At 37.5% G+C, this 16,508-nt stretch overlaps 3 protein-coding genes across 5 annotated transcripts; 1 reads left to right on the top strand and 2 right to left on the bottom strand.

The window, feature by feature from the left end:
* The first annotated feature begins 125 nt into the window (after window positions 1-125).
* On the top strand, window positions 126-5,590 carry LOC141697761 (uncharacterized). 2 transcript variants are annotated; one of them, XM_074502300.1, is made up of 6 exons: window positions 126-871; window positions 3,346-3,516; window positions 3,693-3,797; window positions 4,033-4,230; window positions 4,366-4,530; window positions 4,839-5,590. In XM_074502300.1, the coding sequence occupies exons 1-6, from the start codon at window positions 863-865 to the stop codon at window positions 5,223-5,225; spliced, it is 1,035 nt and encodes a 344-aa protein (XP_074358401.1). In that variant the 5' UTR covers window positions 126-862; the 3' UTR covers window positions 5,226-5,590. The 2 variants fall into 2 exon arrangements, with proteins under 2 accessions (XP_074358401.1, XP_074358400.1); XM_074502299.1 differs by lacking the exon at window positions 126-871 and adding an exon at window positions 882-3,058.
* Window positions 5,591-5,683: 93 nt separating this feature from the next.
* LOC141695266 (uncharacterized) lies at window positions 5,684-10,217 on the bottom strand. 2 transcript variants are annotated; one of them, XM_074499523.1, is made up of 7 exons: window positions 8,779-10,217; window positions 8,460-8,536; window positions 8,194-8,359; window positions 7,143-7,231; window positions 6,865-7,029; window positions 6,396-6,499; window positions 5,684-6,110 (listed from the first exon to the last, which is right to left on the bottom strand). In XM_074499523.1, exons 1-7 carry the CDS (start codon window positions 9,362-9,364, stop codon window positions 6,005-6,007), a joined length of 1,293 nt encoding a protein of 430 aa, XP_074355624.1. In that variant the 5' UTR covers window positions 9,365-10,217; the 3' UTR covers window positions 5,684-6,004. The 2 variants fall into 2 exon arrangements, with proteins under 2 accessions (XP_074355624.1, XP_074355625.1); XM_074499524.1 differs by lacking the exon at window positions 6,865-7,029 and having other exon boundaries at window positions 8,779-10,216.
* A 2,527-nt stretch (window positions 10,218-12,744) lies between these two features.
* On the bottom strand, window positions 12,745-16,284 carry LOC141697826 (receptor-like protein kinase FERONIA). Its single transcript, XM_074502378.1, has 2 exons — window positions 16,061-16,284; window positions 12,745-15,715 (listed from the first exon to the last, which is right to left on the bottom strand). The coding sequence occupies exon 2, from the start codon at window positions 15,633-15,635 to the stop codon at window positions 12,957-12,959; it is 2,679 nt and encodes an 892-aa protein (XP_074358479.1). The 5' UTR covers window positions 15,636-15,715; window positions 16,061-16,284; the 3' UTR covers window positions 12,745-12,956.
* Window positions 16,285-16,508: the final 224 nt, after the last annotated feature.

Here is a 16,508-nt window from a genome sequence, read left to right as displayed (position 1 = left end):
GGCCGTGTCAGGATATTGCATTTGTTTAATATTCATGTTGTTTCGTATAGTTATTGCGATATTCAAATTAGTATTTCCCGGAGGAGTATTCAGGATCAGAGTTGCCACTATAAGACCAAGTTATAATACTCTTTCATCTTTGTCATAGATTGTGATATTATATGATCTCGTATTCTTGTTTACTGTTCTTTGATTGTTACAAGATTGTTTTTATTTAATTGCAATTCCATCCTTAATGTTAAATTTCAGTTATAATTTTCTTTATTTATCTGGTTCACGTGTCTTGATTGGTACCGGATATGTCTGGTATTGTCTTAGCTATGATGTTGTGATAGACCATAGATATTTTAAAACCTTAAGGCGTTAGTACTAGATAGGACGTATATTTGTAATTGTAAGAGAATAATGGATGATATTGGTAATGATCTTGGTAGAGTATTACAGTAAAGGATCTACTTCGAGTAATTCCAGAGTCCAGACTTTGCTTTCAGAATTCCTTTGAATTATCATTATTAGTAACAATGAATATTGACTCTGTTATAGTAGGTTTTGAATGATTTGGTTGTAGTTTGTAGTTACTACTATGTTTACTAATTATAAAAACTAACAGCTTAATTTGTCAACATTGTGTTTACTAATCTATCAGTTAATACCTGTTACTCAAAGTCAATTTATATTAAACTTTAACTTGTCTTTATAAATTTCCATGATTTCTTTTATGCTCACATTCCTTTTGTAAGAGACGTGTTTTTTCCTCATACCTTTCTTGTTGAAGTACTGCAGTAGTACCTAAGCAGGCTGGTAAGATAATTGCTGGGATTCACAATATACTGGTGTAGCACTGATTTCTCGAAATTTGGAAATGTGGCAGGTATGTATGTTCGTCTTCTTTCTTGATTCTTAAATGAATTGTACCCTCAAAATTAGGAGAATGAAATTGTCTGTGCCAAAGTATTGGTAAACTGTTTTGTGTTGAGCTTCATTCCTCATTGGGTGAAGTCTCATTCCTGGAGAGTGTACTGTACTGCTGTGGCTCCCAGCATTGTCGTCTTCACGTTCCTATAGTCTTCTTCTTCTACATCCTGATCATACAAGTTCCACTGCTTAACTAAAATGGATAGGGTCAATATTAGTATCATCGTTGAGATAAATAACTGCACTTGAATAGATAAAACTTAAAAGAGTTCTTCTCCATAGAACTGCAATTATCCACATAAGCATCATATTTCCTTCATAAGGACCATAGCTGCTAATAGCTATGGTCATTGGTACCACTCTTACCATTGAAAACCTGTACTAAAGCTGACATTGATTTACTCGCCCCTACAGAGAACCAACATCATCACAAATTGAGCATCATGTTCATGACTAGTGTGCTGCCTTGCCCTTGATAAGTTGATTATAATTGTGATTTTTGTGAGAACAGATGCTCCATAGACTCCCAAATAAATAAATAAATAACATATGAGTTACACTCAGGGAATTGAATTAAAGAGTCATATGTATAAAAGAATACGGGAGAAAAGTCCAGCTGTGAGCTTTTCGGTTGGATGGACTTTTCAAAATTGTTGTCTTGAAGCCATATGTTAAGATTGCGAAAAGGTATTGCCCTCCTTTAAATTTTACTTAAAGAAATGGGTTTTTGATCAGAAGGTTACCTTTTAGAGCAAGAATTTCCTTAGGCTTCACGGGCCGTGCAGTTTGTTCCGCAGATCTGAACTCTGTCTAAGGTACTTCTCTTGTGCAAGGGCCAGAGCCAGGTTCATGAATAAGCACTAGATTAGTAATCCGGCTGAGTAGTTTATTCAAACAACCGTTTCCTCCACCCCCTACATTAGTTATTACGTGACCTTCTGAATAGCCCAACAGCCAAGTACAAAGTTAATAGATGCCAGGAAGCACAATTTCCTAGCTAGGTGCACACAAGACGCAAAGGAACAGAAATCGGCAGAGATTCATCCATGGCAAGAAAGGGAAAGCAAGAAGTGGACAAGCTCGTTAATCTTGTACAACCTTTTAGTAGTTGAACAATATATAGCATTTGAGTTGATGTAAATAAGAAGCAAATATTTTGAAGTTGAACATGAGACAGTTACTTCAGAGTAGTTGTTTCTGATGAATTATCTTTCCATTACATGAAAGAAATCAGAAAATGAGGTTGCAAGGAAAACATGAGAGAGATAGAACATGTACTCGAGTATATTACTTTAAAGCTCGTAGAACAAAGAAATATCCTGGCAGACCGCAGCACAGGCAGGCAATCGGTTCAACCAAATTTGAGACACAGGGATCTAATGAGGCTCAGAGACGGAAGAAAAGATGATGGCGATGACGACTACAAGTTGTCTAGCATTGGTGAAACTGCTCAAAATGCTAGTAGATGTTTACAGTTCTATTAACACCTCTCATCCTCTGTACTTAAAAATCAAATATGTTAAAGAATTATGTCAATTACTGGAAAACTTTTACTTGAAAATTACTCAATATGCTATTGACTTGATATTAACTATGTTAAGATGCGTTTACATAGTGTTTCTTTAACTATAATAACTGTCAACTACGTTCACAATAAAAAATAATCAGGCGTGTGTATGTCATATGTTGTTTCTCCATAAAAAATGGAGATGTTAGCTAATTATAGCAAGAGAAAATCAAGATCCATTGGCAAACATCAATCTTTGTCTCTCTCTTACTCTCTGACTCTTTCTCTCTCTTCTCCTCCCTTCTTCCATTTTCTGGTGGTACTTTGTTATCCGGCGAACTGCTGCTGCTGTTTTTTATCTGGTGGTGGTAGTGGTGGTCGCGGTGAAGGTGATAAATCGATTCAAATATAAAGATAAATAGAAAAACAAGGTGAATGGCATATAGAAGAAGGCAAGGGATCACGAGGGCGTCTACGTTCAGGGAAGATGTTTACAATCATCCTCCTTCTTCGTATATAGACACAACAAGTAATGCTTCCACCTCTTCTCCCTCTCCTTCTCTCACCGCTCAGGCCATCAGAGCTTCTTCCTCTCGTCGTGACCCTTCTTTGTTTACCCGATCATCATCTCTTCAGGTAATATATCTTCACATTTGTTTCTCCTCCAACATAAAAACACTTTTCACCATTGCTTCTGAATATTTCATGTAGAATTCATAACTTACTTAATGTAAACACATACGGTGTCTTATTTTGCGCTACTTTAATCTCTGTCTTCAAAAAATAGTACAATAATTACCTAAGCATACTTAAAACATCGATTTTTTGGAAACAGTAACTCTTAAACCAGTATGATCAGTTTTCTCTTATGCAATCATTTATAAGCTGTGTAATAATCAACCCTATGTTGTGATATGTAATAGGGCCCTTCTACCTATGATTATACGCCATTAAGAAGAACAAATGATCAAGGAGGGCTCTGGGGCATTGTAGCAAGGAATGCTAATTCACTTCTTGATGAAGATAACATGTCTGAACAATTTCGGAGGCCTAATCAGAAGCCTTATAACTCTATTTACACTACAAATGACCAGGTGAATCATATTTTAGTGTTTCTGAGAACTATGAAAATATTTAAACTAATTATTAGCACAATGTAAAACCATCCACTTGTAAGTTTATTCAGCAGTTGCTTCTAGTTTTATGTTATAATGTACCATCTCTTTTTAAAATGTCCAACCCCCCCCCCCCTTTTCTTGTTGCACCTCAGTTTTATCACCCGCATCCATCAGTTGAGAGCTCGAGACCAGTGGAAAATAATGCTCGTCGGAAAGGCTTGGATGCACTCACATCCACCACTGGAAATGCCCTGGAGGTAAATATTGGAACCTTAGATACCACTCTAACACTTCGGTGCAGATTTTCCAAGAAATTATCTTCAGCTATTAGCTATATTTGTTTCCGTCATATTCTTAGTTGTTTCATTGGCCTGAAAGAGCCATCTACTTTTAGTTTCTGAGGTCTGGAAACATAAACAATCTTCTCCTATCTACTTTTAGTTTCTGAGGTCTGGAAACATAAAAAATCTTCTCCTATATCTCTGTTTCCAGGAACATAGAAGTAGGCTGGAAATTAGAACTTCAGACATTCTTCAAGATACACGAAATTTGCAAATTAGAAGAAAAGGAACCAATCAAGATGAACATATTCCCGTGTCTGGCGTACGTATGCCACTGCCGGAACCTCCAAACACTGCACGACCACAAATGCAGGCTAACCAACAAACTCAACTCAAGGCATCTCGCGACGTAAGGTTTGCCAATGTGCAATTATCCTTGCTTGTTGCTTCATAACAAATCATATATTCAGTCATCTTAAGAACCACCACCTTTTGTTTCTCCTTGCTGGATAAATGCATTATTAGAATTTATCTTGGCTTATAGGTGGCAATGGCGACAGCTACGAAGGCAAAGCTACTACTTCGAGAGCTAAAAACTGTCAAAGCAGACCTAGCTTATGCTAAACAACGGTGTTCTCAGCTAGAAGAAGAAAACAAAATCCTTGGAGAGGCTTATGGAAAGGGTGATCATCCTGCAGATGACGAAATGGTATATGCATACATAAATGCTTGTTTGGAGTATGCTGTATTATGAGGTTATAACTAAAGAAAATGACATTTTACAGTCCCCAATCTTAGGCTTGGTACTCTGAATCTTTCTACCAGTAAGCTGACTTGGATGATATGACAATGAGTCCGTGACTTATTTTACTGTTCTAATTTTCAAATGAATGTCATCCACTTACCACACGTGACAAAATGTATTTTGCATGATTTATCATGCTTGTTAGATGAGTAGTTAAATGATGTCTTGTTTTCGTTAACAATATTAAAGATGGTATACTTTTTCAATCTCAGGTTCGTCTTCAGCTAGAGACACTTTTGTCAGAAAAGGCTCGTTTAGTCCATGAGAATTCTGTACTTGCACGAGAGAACCACTTCTTGAGGGAAATTGTTGAATATCACCAACTCACGATGCAGGATCTTTTGTATCTTGAAGAGGGAATCGAAGAGGGTAGAGAGGATTACCCCATACCTGAAGTCTCCAGGATATTCACTGTTTCCCAACCATCGAATGGATCCCCAGCTCCCGAGAAATCATCATCTAGAAGCTCTGCAGTTGCTCAAGAAGACTTGCATGGTCCTCCTCCAGTGCAAATCAAATCTTCACAACCTGAAACTCTTCTTGTTCCCGACTCAGCCCCAGCCCATCTGCAAAGGCAAACGCAAGCCGATGTTCCCTGACAACACCCCTGCTCCTGTCCATATGCAAGCAATAGGAGATGTTCCAAAGAGTAAATCCCTACCAAGCTCCAATAGTCCAGTTTCCTCCCCAAAAACTACGACGGGGCAACAAATTTCTTCTTCTTCCTAACTATAGTTTTTTCTTTTCTGTTTGTAGATTGTAAGTGGTTTAGTTTAGTATATATTGTTTGGAATGGATTATGTCTCTAGTTTTATTTTCTTAGCTAAATTTTGTATGTCTGTAATTAAAGGATAGAGACAGAGAGTCTTTTCTCTTGCAGAGTTTGAAATTCTATTGCATTAGGAATTTGAAAGACTTTTGAAGACATTTCCAAATGATTGAATCATTTTTAATGCCTTGTATAGATTTTAAAGGTGCAGTCACAATTTTAAGAGAATGGATAAATAATGAAGTTTGTTCAATAGCTTTTACATTTTTTAAAATTTTAATTTACCAGTGACAACTCTGCAAGTTGTACCATTTATTTCCATGAAACTGAAGAAGAATCTACAATCAGGAGACAGTGAAGCAAAATTCAAGGTCGACGCACCCTATAAATATATACAAAGACGGACACACTGCAGTCTAGCATGATAACACTGCAAGTCTAGCCTGATAACACTGCAGTATACCAAGCAACCTACAATTGACTACCCGTATCTAAGGATATTTATACAACACTTGAGGCTACTACATGATGATATCTCGGGAGAAGAGCAATCCGAAGGAAGGAAGTCCACTCAAGGATAATATGTTTCCTAGTTTTGGAAACTGGGATTTAGAACAGTTGAAAGAATAGACTTGTGGATCCATCGCCAAATGATCTAAGGTCTGCAGATTTCACCAAAGCCCTGCATAGGGGGCACGTTCTTTCTCTCTCAAACCTGGAACATAAAACAGTTGGCTTCCATTAATTGAAATAACATCAAAATTAATCTTCTCAGTGAAGTCAGCTGGACCAGCTTGGAAACTCCAACAATGTGCAAGGCAGCTGAATATGTAATTTTTCCTGGTATCTCACAACAGTATACAAGGAACTAAGGCACGAGTGATGTGATCAAGTCTGATAACTCGAAAAAGAACAAAGCACTAGGTATTTCCAAACATGTACTTGTAATTTAAAGGTATATGGAGATTTAAATCTAATTTTATAAACCTATTAAACTCACCATTCAGACACACAGTCTTCGCAAAATATATGTTTACAACGTAGTAAGATTGGGGCAAGCATCTTTTCCTGACAAATAGCACACAGATCTCCAGCTGCATTGACCTGCATCAGAGTCAGCAGTCGTGATTTTCAATAAAACGTATGATTTTAATGGAGAGACAGGTTTCAAGAAGATTCATGTTATGGAAAAAAAGGTGATAAAGTTAATAAACCTGTTTTGAGAAAGAAAAAAAAAAGCTACAGGAATAGTACTTGTATAGATGGGGAAAACAGATCAACAGTAATTATTATGAAAAAATGCAGGCACTACATTCTTCGTGTTCAAAACTTAAGACTGAGGCCGTGTGACCATTAGGAGTGATTCTCACGGGGACTGCATACATTATAGAGCTTAAGGACAAATATGTGACCGGTTAAATACATAATATCCTTCTGATAAAACTTGGTCGTAAATCATCTGATGATACCTTCTCAACAATTGATGTGAGTTTAAAAATCAGATACAGCCCAGTAATGAGAGGTGAAAAGAGGCTTCCAAATTCCTTGTTATAAAAGAAACGATACCAAACTGGAGTAGGAAGTAATTCACGGTATAGCAGCAGAACATACTCAACAAGAGTCAGCAGTTGACCCTTGAAAAATATTTAAGCGTTAGAAAGGAAATAGATTCCACACTGATGTAATTGGCTGTACAACCATATGTAATTTTACTTTCATGTGGTGATACTAGTCTATAACGCATCACCTGCTCACGGTAAATTTTCCCTCTGCTATTTTTGTAGTACATCAGTATACCACACTTGAGAACCATGGCTGCCTGCCCAACCAACGTATCTGAAACAGAACAAATCTTAGGATATTATATCAAGTCAGCGGAAAATAATGAGGTGCACCAATTCAAATTAACTGTGCCCTTGGTTAGTCAATGTACACAGTGCCTAACATTTTCTTTTTCCTTGTAATCTGAAACAGAAGAGAATAAAAGGAGACCACGAATTAAGCATAGTGGACGTCGTAAATAATTTGTGAGTGACACCAGGAAATTTCCAGGATTTCTTTTAAACATATTTAAGATGCTTAAATGCAGGAAAGAAGTAGACAGAATGGAAAGAAATTTCGGGGAAGGAGGTGGAGAAAATTGGAAGCCGAGGAGAAGTATGACAGGGGTAAGACCAAAGAATATTGCAGATTGTAAAATACAGTATGTGCTGATGAGTTTTCTAAAAAATTGGGAGTGAGTTAGAATAATGGAAAGAACAAACGAATAAATATTTTGATAAACTATCCCTGAAAAAATAGTTTACACGTCTTTCCTACCAATCCAACCGAAAATAACCTACAAAATTTCAGGAATTTTATGTACAAATGCTGACATACTAGAGTTCAATAGATAAGTATGACCTGCAAAAAAATTGATTTACAAGTATTAAAAGAAGAAGCACAAGGAGAATGTGGATGTTTCATTCGCTGGACAGAGATGTTGTACCGATCATTACATGTGTATTAGAGAGCATAGAAAGACCCATGCATGCTCTTAGTACAGTACTAATAGGGAGTAAAGAGTAAAGGTTCCGTTCATGAAGAGATAACCATAAAGAACAAAGAATGCAGTAAAAGATCGTTTAAGGTTCTCAAATTATTTTCATTCTCAGCACTTAAATATACAAAAAAACATTTCTACTAAATGGTCACAAGCTTTAAACTACACAAATTCTAAATTCTCTTCAACTTCTTGCAATAAAATGTATTAGTATAAAACAGAAACAGTTGAGAAGTCTGCAATAACAGGAACCCACCATTTACCACGATGATGAAAATAGCATGCCAAAAGGGCTGTATAGATTTTGGGGGAATCATGACTAACAAATATAAAAGGTCAGTCAGATACCACCTGTATACGCTTATCACTTGAAGAGTGAACACAAGAGAGATGCCAAACAGAGTTGATAGTCTCCTTTCTCCCTGCAGACCATCGTTACATATAAGATTTATGTTTCATATTTAGGGGGTTTATCTAATAAAACTTGCTCCAAATGTAAAGGAACACGGATAACTAATGGACCTTTAAAGCTGCCTGCTTTTGTAGAATATCATTCGACTTGAACATAAAGGCCGCAACCCAAATTGTAAGAATGAAGCCTGCAAGACAATTTAGTAAAGTTGAAAACCATCAGATTATTAAAATCAATCATGTGCATAGATAAACAGCTAAACCTATAGCTACAATAACTTGCTCATGTAAGAAATATGTCAGAACAGTGACATATTTCAAATAGAAATGGAAAGAGAATGTTCGGTCAAAGCAAGCATCTAAACAAACATTTTAAACCTATTGAAAAAGCTGTGAAATGAAGCATAAGATGTGTATAAGGAAAGAATACCTTGCAAATGCTGGCGAATGAATACGAGTAACAAAAGCAAAGAGAATGGAAGGAGTTGCTCAATCCACCTGGCAGCTTGTTGTATATCATATCTTTGATAAGAAGAAGAATCTCTGTGATGAATAAAGGCAGAACCACCACCGTTGCGTTCTGCATTATGACCTCCATTCGGAGATAGATGATCACGCTCTGGGGATGAACTATGACTAGGAGAATTTCTGTGATTCTCCTCCTGCTCACCTGTTGCTCCAATAATACTAATAGAAACCTCCTCCTGAACACTACTACTAATGCTGCGATTACTACTACTAATGTTGTCGTCGGTGGTGCTGCTGCTGGTGGTCCGAGAAGTCGAATCATGTAGGTGCGGGGTAAGGGGCGTAAGAGAGTGATGATCAGCACTAGAATGCAGATGATCATGAGTGTGCAGAACACCAGAATATTCTAAAAGTGAGGAGAGAGGGTTTTGTAAAAAACTGGAAGCAGCAACAAAATGGAAGGTAGAAGAAGAATTACTCGAAGATGAAGAAGAAAAAGAAGGGCAATTTGAATTAAGAGGAGAGGCTTCCATTATCAAATTAATCATGTAAACGAAAGAGTATCATCAATAAAACCAAACATTGGGACGATAATGAATACCTACTTTCATAAAAATAATAAACGGATAAAGAATTGGCTACAATTTTTTCAATCACAACAGATAATTGGCTCTTCAGGAAGGAAGAGAGGCCTAACCACTTTTTCTTAGTTGCATGTGATTGCAATAAAACATAAACTATACACATATAGCCTCTGTCCAAGTCAACAAACAAAAATTATTCATTCCAAAGAAAACCATACTATCTTGCTATGATCAAACTGGAGCTGAAAATATTTGTATTTATCATCAGGGATTATGTTTATGCATGACGATGTATATAAAAAGATTAAGAGATATTTTGAAAATCATGGAGGTGAATGGCAAAGGTGATGACAGCAACGGAAGGAGTGAACCTTATTATTTCTCTCCAGACCAGACAGAGAGCTTGCTCATCAATCTAGGAAGATAGCAAATGATTTTTTAAAATATAATTTTGTATAATATTATTAATTTCAATCAATTTGAAAAATCTACTAGGTTCATCATCAGTGAATCTACAAGTCATGAACCCACAAACTAATCAGCCAAAATAATTTGAGGCTACAATTTCTTTTGACCAACTTATGCCAAACGAGCCCTTGCTCAAAAACTGTCGCACTTGGGCGTGGACCTGTGTTACATGCTCTGCACAATGGTGGAAATAAAACTCATGAGAAATCCGGGATCGATAGAATTTATCTTTTCCGTTAATTTTCGAAGATCAGTTAGGAATTGAATATAACTAGAATCTGTGCTAAAATGCTAATCTTCCACAAATTCTACAACTGCATTTAAGAGGGAGTGGTTTATAAGATATCCTAACCGGTAACGTATGTACGAGACTTCTTCATTTTTTTTACCAGAAAAGGAAATGGCTAGTGTTCAGTTCCCAAGTAGTTACAAACACAAATGGAAGCAATTAAGTAACTAACCAACTTTAGCAGTAGATGGAAAACAAGCATTGTATCTGAATGTTTGTTGATTGTTGTACTGCTTTTTTGAGGGAAGTTGTTGAAAACATGTTCTGCTTGCTAGGCAGATCGCAGATGATCTGCATTTTACATGTATCTTTGATGTTGTTAGTCAACAAAGTGACAATGATAGGGATCAACAACCCCCACATGCTAGTTGCCACTGAAAATTATTATAATTTAGGGAGAACAAAACAGAAAATTATGCAGAATTTATTTAGCTTCGTTTAACTAACTAGCTAACTAATAGTCTGTGTATGATATGAGACTTTTAAAATTTCGACACACTGATTTAACTGTGTGTATGTATACACAAGCAGAAAGAATTTTTTACGCTTTCTTTCCTCGTAAAACTAGATTGCACTACATATCATTTGGTTCTGGCTAACAAGCATAAAATCCTGTGACAGATGAGAGGTTTTCCACAAGCGGTTACTTAACAATCGTAGCGAAACGTATTATACCATTGAGGGGGACTCTTAAAGAATATAAGATCTTGTTCGGACCTTTCTCTACCATGTTTTAGACGGACTGCAGGGTATTCTAGAGGAGTGAATACATAATTTTGTTTGTATGTTGTGAGATAAATTTTCTTCTCGAGCTGTTAGAGATCTGTCAAAAAGTTATGAAGGTGTAATCTAGTAGAAAAGTCTTAAAAACAATGTAATAGCCATAAATGTGAGGATCTTGGTCTTAGACAAGCTAAATCGATTCACTCTACCCCTTGCTCCGCGACTAGACAAGTGTAAAAAATGACATGGAATGGAACTTCATATAAGAGAACATCTTCCTGAACAAATTAATAAACTAGCGTTTCAGGGAATACCAGTTATGCAAGGTGAAACTTCAAACCTGGAAATATAAAAGAGGAGTTTAATGCGAGGACTGTTACGGTGTTATCCTCCAACATCATCAGAATTTCAGATATTTGGATCTGTAGGAGTTCCATAAAGTACCCTGTACCCACCCTCTATCACAAAAGGAAAGGAGCGATGATACTTTAGAGAATATATCCAAATATATGTTTTAGCCCTGGTAAGAATTTGCAAGGGTTGCAAATGGAGTTCCTGCTACATATAGTTCATTTTGAACTAGTTTAACTAATACAGAGGAACCATGCTCTAGCACAATCAATACATACTCCAAATTTAGCCGGTGTTTCTTAATTCTTTTGCAATACTTCCATACATTCTGCAGTAACTCCAGGGACAAATTCGGTCATCTGTCAAACTAAAAAATGTTTAAACTATCTGAAGTTCGTGTTTACATATGCTTGCATAAGAATTAACCTGCTTAAGTTAGATAGTTCATGTATAGAAACTGTAAGAAGGCCTTTCGTAGGCATGGACAGCTCAGACAGAGAGGTTATTCCCCACCAAGGGAAACTCCAACCAAGACGTGGTTTTTGAAGAAGAGATTTTGGTGGATTTGGATGAAGATGAGGATGGCTTATTCGATCTTTTCTAGAATATGCAAGATGCTGGTAGTCTGAGTTGGTTGTTGGTCTTGTTCTATCTTTTCCTTTAAAATTGCAGTGTCCTCTAGTCTGTTAGCTTGTTTATTTTAGTCTGTTGTAGGAATCCCTGGTGGCAGGAGGGGTTCTTCTTGTCTGTGTTATGATTCTTGTTCTAGGTTTTATCTGTACTGTTCCATCTCCTACTACAACTGAACATTTTATTAATGCATTGGTCTTTCAAGAAAAAAAAAGGGAAACTCCAACCTTATTCTTAGAGATAGGAATCAATATGGCAAACTTCTGTTGGAGCCAATATACCAGATTTTCATGAGAATATGACTTCTCCTGAAAATATAACACCTGTTTCGTTGTGTGTACCCATAAGATGGATATTAGTATTAATGTTGTAAGGTGAGGCTGGAAAAGATAATGCTAGCATTAGATTAGGTAAAACAGACGCCGTTCCGGCGAGAGCCACCAGCACTCCATGTGGTGCCTTTCCTTTTCTTCTCCAACTAACAATCTAGTCAAAGAAGTTGCAAGTTATTGCTGGGCGGCTGCACCAGCTATACAAATACAACTGTCTAAATCAATAATTTCAGATTCCTCACTCACATGACATTAAAACTGAACAATTATTTTATTAGAGAGCCAAAGGGTGTTACTCCATATACAAACATGCCAACAAATACTTCTCTGATCTGCACCAAATCTTGACCCGTACACCACATCATACACAGTTACATGCATTCCTCAACAAAAGAATTGCAATGTATCTAATTGACGCGGAAGATATGTATGACCACCGTAGTATATACACCTCAATGATGTGCATATACAGCAAAGTTGAAGATTGCAAAAATTACAGAAGACAAGAACAAGTTATGCGAATAGGCACATTGCGAGTCCTCATAAAAAACTAAAAAAAAATATTTTAAACTTTGATGTAATAGTAGATACAAAGTACAGTACATAATTAAAGGAAACCACATGAAGATCATATAATTACTATTTATGTGAAATGAAATACGAATCAAGAAGTAATTTTTACGGCTGACAGGAACTATTTAGCACATTGCCATACCACCAATAGGTCATTAAACCATAGCAAGTGTAAGTAGAGACTTCAAACTCAACGTCCTTTTGGGTTCATGATCTGAGAGAAAACTGCACTTGGCGTCAAGCCATCTGAATCTTCACTCGCTAAGCTCCGGCCACCAATGCTCATAGACATCCCGGTGCTTCTTGAATCTGTTACATTTCCGTCAAAGCCTAGGGATGAATCAGGATCCTTCTTTCCTTTACTGATCACATCAAATGTTCCCTCTTCCATGTCCATTCCAACAAAACCTTTACCACTCTCCTCCGCACTCTCTTGAAGCTGCAGAGCAAACTCAAGGTTCCACAGGACATCACCCATTGACGGCCTGTCAATTCCCTGATCTCCCACACACTTCACTGCTGTTTCTGTTACCTTTTTTAAACACTCGGGAGCAATCTTCCCCTTCAGATATGGATCAATAATCTGATCAAGATTTCCCTTCTGATGGCAATGGAAAGCCCACTCTGCCAAACTCACTTGTTCCTTTGGAAGTGTTGGGTTTAAAGCAGGACGAGCACACAAAATCTCAAACAGCACAACTCCAAATGAGTAAACATCGGATTTTTCTGTCAGTTGCTGCCTTCGGAAGTACTCAGGGTCGAGATAACCAAAACTACCTTTTACTACTGTACTGACATGAGTGTGATCCAATGTTGGACCTGTTTTTGACAACCCAAAATCAGAAACCTTTGCAACCCACTTCTCGTCCAAGAGGATGTTCGTTGTCTTAACATCACGGTGGATAATAGTGTGCTTGGCACCAGTGTGAAGATAATGCAAACCACGAGCAGAACCAATGCAGATTTCAAGCCTCTGCTTCCATGGCAAAGGTGGCTTTTGGGTTTTGTAGAGATGCTCACGAAGGGTTCCATAAGCCATATAATCGTACACAAGGATCATTTCGGAGTTCTCTTCACAATAACCAATCAATGAAACTAAGTGCCTGTGTCGTAGTTTTGAGAGCAATTCAATCTCAGTTTGAAATTCGTGTACACCTTGCCCAGATAGTGCATTACCACGCTTGATTGCAACCATTGTTGTACCACCATCTATCTCACCCTTATACACTTTGCCAAAACCTCCTACACCAAGAATCAGTGCTTCATCAAAATTTTTGGTTGCAGCCTTGATCTCAGCAAATGAGAAGTGTCGACAAAGGGTTGAAGGTAGGGAGGATGCATAGCTTCCTGTAGTGGTTGTCTTTGAGCCTGAGGAATGTGAATTTCCATAAAGAGAAAGAGGGAGCCACCCGGATGGTCCATCACTTGCACTCGAATCCTTCCTCTGCCTATGTCGGCGAGCTAGAAAACAAACAAGTAAACCAACAATAAGTAGTACAGCAACAGTACCCCCGATTCCGCCACCAATAGCAGCAGTCTTATTATTTGAGTCACCCGACTTAGATGAAGAATGACGTGGTGATGGATCAATTCTGTCCTGTTTAGGCGCTGGGATGGGATTGGGACCTGCAAGAATTCCAGTGGTACTATTTATCTTGAATATCTCAACCCCATTCAGAATTGCGTCATTGTAATTGGATACCGCTTTAAGATTTGGATGCAAAGCAAGCCAAAGATCCTGCTGCGGCGGCCCATTTGGAACAATTACCACAAAATCCTTGTAGATCGGAACTCCATTGCTGTTCGTCCAACCAACCACATCGGCATCACCATCTGCAGTTTTATTGTTAATGAAGATTTCAAATACCCTCTGGTTGATCTTGGTTATGTTTTCAGAAACCTCACAGAAATGAAGCCTAATCAGGTAATTGAATCCTGAATCAACCGTGAAGACCCACGTCAAATTATATTCAGCATTAATCTCCTGGTTCGGACCCATTGTTCTAGCAGTTTTATAGATATCAACTGGCGCTACATAGGTAGGCATGTCCGATGGGTACTTAATTGTCATGTTTGAGTCAGCTGTCTGTGAAACCCCAGATGCTGCCCCAAATATATAAAGCATATCATCGTACCAGGATCTAAAGAGACCAGTATCACTTGAGGGGGAAATGGCATTTCCACCTACATTAAGCCGATAAACATTCTCGATAGCAGTGAAATTATCAATGCTAAACTGATTACTTAACCCGACTATACCGGCTTCATCTGTAGTATAGATGTCAGGATGTGACACAACCTCAATACCATTCACGAATGCATAGGAGTCAGGAGCATCTGAATCCGGAGTGAAGGTAATGTTCACCATTGTGGATGGAACATTTACAGAATACTCTTTAACAATAAAATCATAATTAAGAGCTTCAGTGGTTTGCGCTGCACTAAAATTCTTAAGGAGGGTAAATGGGCCACATGACACTGAGAAAATGGCCTTTGACGCATTCAAACCTCCGTAAGATGCTGGATAAAAATGGAGGCGGACAAATTTACGACCAAAGGCAACAGGAATGCTGTAGGTGAACGCAGACTGGAAGACACGAGCAGTCATGTAAGGGATCTCAGGCACGGAGGGTTTCTGAGTGTCAGCAGGGGATGTTGAGGACTTAGCACCTGCCAACACAAACTTTGACCCATTATCTGTAGTCCATTGTCGACCATCAACTTGTTCAGAAGGACCCCCGCAGTTGACAAGATTATTATCAGCTGGGAGATAATTAGGATCGGCAGCTGAAACCTCACCGACAACATAGGCAAGCAATAGGAAACCAACAACTAATCTACAACCACGAAACTGACAGGAACTCCTCATTGAAGATCTATCTATCTATCTATTAATCTAGTTATAGAGAACAAAGCTTCCACAAAGAGAGAAAAACATATAGAGGGGGCCTGCATAATGAAGCAACAAAAACAGAAATCAATCTCTAGATATCTCAAAAAGTCAATCAAGAAACATAAAAATTAAAACTTGAAGAATGCTCAAGTAGAGTACAAACATATATCAATCTCTAGAAATCTTGAAAGTCAAATTAAGAAACATAAAAATTAAAAACTTGAAGAATGTTAAAGTAAAGATGCATAAGTACATACATCCACATACAAGGAATTTAAAAGGCAAAAAAGGCGAAAACATTAAACTTAAGCAAGGAATGTAAACATACACAAACACATATAAGGTGATAAGGCAGATCTTGAAGAACTTAAAACAAAGTATAAAGGGGGGTAAGAGTTAACCTTTGAAAATAGAGCAAGTAATAAGGCAGATCCAAGAAGTTAGAAATGCCACCTTTTGACAGAAGCCTACCCACCCAGTTGAAGTTGAAGAGGAGAGAGTCAAATCAAGTAGGGAAAGAGAAATGAGAACACTAAAATGCACTATGACAATTGACAACCGAGAGAGAGAGCAGATTTTCCATCCACAATTATCTTTGTTTGTTTATATTATAATGTATGAATATATTTTCGTAATAGGCAACAGTTGTCTGGTCTTGCACATGAAACCATTGTTTATTACATCCTTCTTTTACTTGCGTAATTACCATAATACTAGCAGTATTAAAACATGGGATTGTCTTTTTTTGATGAGTTAGCTATTCCCTGCGTCCGTTGTTGAATTTTTATATTACTAATTACATATCTTTGGAGGAGTTTTGTAATGTTTTTTAAAAAGAAAATTTTGAGC

This window comes from Apium graveolens, chromosome 11, assembly GCF_009905375.1.
Source record: "Apium graveolens cultivar Ventura chromosome 11, ASM990537v1, whole genome shotgun sequence".
NCBI classification, from domain to species: Eukaryota; Viridiplantae; Streptophyta; class Magnoliopsida; order Apiales; family Apiaceae; genus Apium; species Apium graveolens.
The sequence above is the reverse complement of the archived record's forward strand: the minus strand, read 5'-3'. Positions and strand labels throughout refer to the sequence as shown.

What these genes read in the sequence shown, in the direction of transcription:
- LOC141697826 (XM_074502378.1), bottom strand. Translation starts at nt 15,635, where the DNA reads ATGAGGAGTTCCTGTCAGTTTCGTGGTTGTAGATTAGTTGTTGGTTTC.
- LOC141695266 (XM_074499523.1), bottom strand. Translation starts at nt 9,364, where the DNA reads ATGATTAATTTGATAATGGAAGCCTCTCCTCTTAATTCAAATTGCCCT. An exon ending in GGAAAATTTACCGTGAGCAG is followed by an intron (nt 7,030 to 7,142) that starts GTGATGCGTTAT and finishes ATATTTTTCAAG; the next exon opens with GGTCAACTGCTGACTCTTGT. An exon ending in GAAGACTGTGTGTCTGAATG is followed by an intron (nt 6,111 to 6,395) that starts GTGAGTTTAATA and finishes TTTATGTTCCAG; the next exon opens with GTTTGAGAGAGAAAGAACGT.
- LOC141697761 (XM_074502299.1), top strand. Translation starts at nt 2,858, where the DNA reads ATGGCATATAGAAGAAGGCAAGGGATCACGAGGGCGTCTACGTTCAGG. An exon ending in TTTACACTACAAATGACCAG is followed by an intron (nt 3,517 to 3,692) that starts GTGAATCATATT and finishes GTTGCACCTCAG; the next exon opens with TTTTATCACCCGCATCCATC. An exon ending in ATCCTGCAGATGACGAAATG is followed by an intron (nt 4,531 to 4,838) that starts GTATATGCATAC and finishes TTTCAATCTCAG; the next exon opens with GTTCGTCTTCAGCTAGAGAC.